The 2,995-nt window shown below is 26.8% G+C and overlaps 1 protein-coding gene across 1 annotated transcript; it reads right to left on the minus strand.

The window, feature by feature from the left end:
* Window positions 1-97: 97 nt before the first annotated feature.
* APC7 (anaphase-promoting complex subunit 7) lies at window positions 98-2,820 on the minus strand. Its single transcript, XM_015335539.2, has 6 exons — window positions 2,565-2,820; window positions 2,080-2,406; window positions 1,584-1,993; window positions 1,068-1,482; window positions 714-988; window positions 98-596 (listed from the first exon to the last, which is right to left on the minus strand). Exons 1-6 carry the CDS (start codon window positions 2,631-2,633, stop codon window positions 374-376), a joined length of 1,719 nt encoding a protein of 572 aa, XP_015191025.1. The 5' UTR covers window positions 2,634-2,820; the 3' UTR covers window positions 98-373.
* Window positions 2,821-2,995: the final 175 nt, after the last annotated feature.

Raw genomic sequence — 2,995 nt, forward strand, 5'->3', positions numbered from 1 at the left:
AATAAAAAATAAACATTAGAATCATAAATTGTTTCTACAAATTACAAAATGTGTTAAATTAATTCTAATGTTTTGTATTATTAATTACGATGCTATATTCGTTTAATAATTATTAATAAATTTAATTATAATGTTTTCAAAATGCATAATCCTTTAAATAACATCTCTAAACAGATAAGAGAAGTCTAATGCAAAAAAAATCTATTGATAAATCTTAATTCGATCTACAATAAATACGGAATATTATAGAATCGAATAATAGAATATTATACAATGAAAATTGTCATAATTCAGAATTGGCAATAGATCTATGATGTTTTACATAATAATTACATATAAAAATTAGTTCATTTCGTATAAATAAATTGTATTACTATTGGCTATTAGCCTCAAGATCCATATCAGACCAAACAGCTTCAGTTTCACTTTCATCAGGTGCTTCATCAATATCAGTATCTGGTAATCCATCTCCAACGTCATAAGTTGTATCTGCTTGTTCTTCTCCTACAGTCATGTAATATGTTGAATCTAATTTACTTGAAGTATTATCAAGTCTATGCATTCCCTCCAACGCTCTTCTATTACTTGGATCCAAACTGTCGTAATTAACAAATAATTTATCTTATATTAATATGTTGTTTATTGTTAAAATTAATTTATAATTAATTACTTTTTAAAATTTGAAATAAAATATTGTTTATTAAAATACTCACTTTAAAGCAATAGCGTACTGATCTAAAGCTTTCTCTTCATTATGTACCCTTGCCCAGAGATCACCTAGCATTTGATGCAATTTACAAGTAGGCTGTATCTCAACCTGCCTTTCAAGTAATTCTATTGCTGCTTCCAAGTTCATTTCTTGTTCATATATTTCAGCTAACAAGTATACAGTTGGTAAATGAACTTCGTCTTGAGCTAATGCTTTTTCCAAAAGGTTTTTAGCTTTTCCAACTGACACAGGATCTTTCATTAGTACAGAAGCATATAACTGTAATCATAATCCAAGTATCAGAAACTATCTTTTGTTTTTATAGGCTCTTCATTAAAATGCATTTCTTAATACTTACTGTCAATACTCTAGGAGTATGACCAAGCTGCTTACAGGAACCACTTGCAATGTTTAAAGCTTCTCTTAATCTATGCATTCCAACTAAACAATCAATCAAACCTTTGTGCGGTTCATAACGATATGGTTTTAATTGTACAGCATGTCTAAAGAAAAATAATGCATCCTGATATTTCTTTTGTTCAATAAGAATATTTCCTCTTAAAATCGTTGCTTCAATATCGTTAGGGTTTAGATTTAATGCTTGTGCTGTTAACGTATTGGCTCTATTATATTTTTTGGATGCATATAAAGAATAAGCCATAGCTACATATATTTCACCTATATTTTCACTATTTGTGGTTATCACAGAAATCAACCTTTCTAATTCTTTTATGTGATGTGTTTTAAATAAAACAGCAGCATAAATATCGACACTAAAATATATAAAAATATATAATATATATATATATATATATATATATATATAACATGTTTATAATATTATTTCTTGCATATAAAAATAATTCTCTCTTACCCAGTCATAACATCTGGTTCTATAAGTCGAGCTCTCCTTAAACACAATAAAGCATTTTTATCGTCACCTGCATAATAATAACATTCACCCATTGCTGATAATAAATTAAAATTATCTCTTAATAAATTAATAGTATCCAAGGTTCTCAATGTCGTTACAGCATGAGTATATTCTCTATTGTGAATTTGTGCATGTGCCTTAATCCAAGTATTTAACCAATCTAAATTAGATAAGTTTGCTGCACATCCAACTATAAGAGAATTAACTTCTATTCCTTTTATTCCTAAAGATAATAATCCTTCTACAGCTTCCAAAGCCAAAGGACATTCTCGTAAGACTTCTTTATATGTTGTAATAGCAGATCGTTCCATTCCTTGTTCGTGAAACATTTTTGCTAATGCCATATTAATCTGCAATGGTAAAATAATAATAATAAACAAAATTAGAATAAATTATTTTCATGACAAATAACAAATTTATAAACAATTAATTATACCTTGGCAGTTCTTTGTTTACCAGGAATACTTTGAAGAACTTGAAGCGCTTCCTGTGAATTTTTCAACTTGATTAAACATAAGTGAATTTGAAATTTAATATCTATATCCGATGGTAAATCTTTTTGACCATCTTGTAACGGTTTACTAGCACATTTAGATTTTAAAAGGCACTTTCGAAACTGTAATGCTTTTTTATATAATGCTTCCGCTTTCCTATATTTTCCTAAATAAAAATGAGCATCCGCGTAATACACATAAACATGAAACTTTCCGTGCACTGGCAAAAGTTCTGAATTATGTTCGCTAAGGGATAAAACCAGATTGGCCTAGAAAACAAAATTATAAATAATCAAGTCACTGTTTCACTTTTAAACATAAATTATATGCAATTTATATTAAATGAAAGTAAGAATCTATATTGGGAACTTTATATATAAAGTATATTCTTAAATTAATAAAAAAAAAAAAAGAAATTTTTACTTACGAGAGAAATAACATTGGAATATAACGATTGATTGTATAAAAGTTTAATTTGTTCGTATAATCCTGACATCGTATCTTCTTGTTTATAAATCTCACAAACAAATATTTTCAAAATATTATCTCAGGTGTATATAATCAATTACTAATTAAATTCAATTTAATTTAATTTTTATCATAACATTAAATATATATTTCAATGATAAAAAGAAAATTAATTAGTATATACCGAAGATGCACTTGAACACATTCCTTCGTAGTAAACACATGTTTGTATGTATTTTAAAATATTAATAAGTATACGCTATATAGATAAAATTGGTTAGGATTCTATTGAAATACTAGTAACCACTAAACTAGAGACATATGGATTTGAAAAACAAAGCATGAAAACAATATACCTAGATAGATTTCGATATCTTATTTGATTGGTCA

Source organism: Polistes dominula, unplaced genomic scaffold (assembly GCF_049000335.1).
Source record: "Polistes dominula isolate Pdom_NZ unplaced genomic scaffold, Pdom_raw_medaka contig_79, whole genome shotgun sequence".
In the NCBI taxonomy this organism is placed as follows: domain Eukaryota; kingdom Metazoa; phylum Arthropoda; class Insecta; order Hymenoptera; family Vespidae; genus Polistes; species Polistes dominula.

Coding starts and splice junctions, on each gene's coding strand:
- APC7 (XM_015335539.2), bottom strand. CDS start 2,633: ATGTCAGGATTATACGAACAAATTAAACTTTTATACAATCAATCGTTA. Junction 1,483..1,583: donor GAACCAGATGTTATGACTGG/GTAAGAGAGAAT, acceptor TATATATTTTAG/TGTCGATATTTATGCTGCTG. Junction 597..713: donor CAGTACGCTATTGCTTTAAA/GTGAGTATTTTA, acceptor TAATTACGACAG/TTTGGATCCAAGTAATAGAA.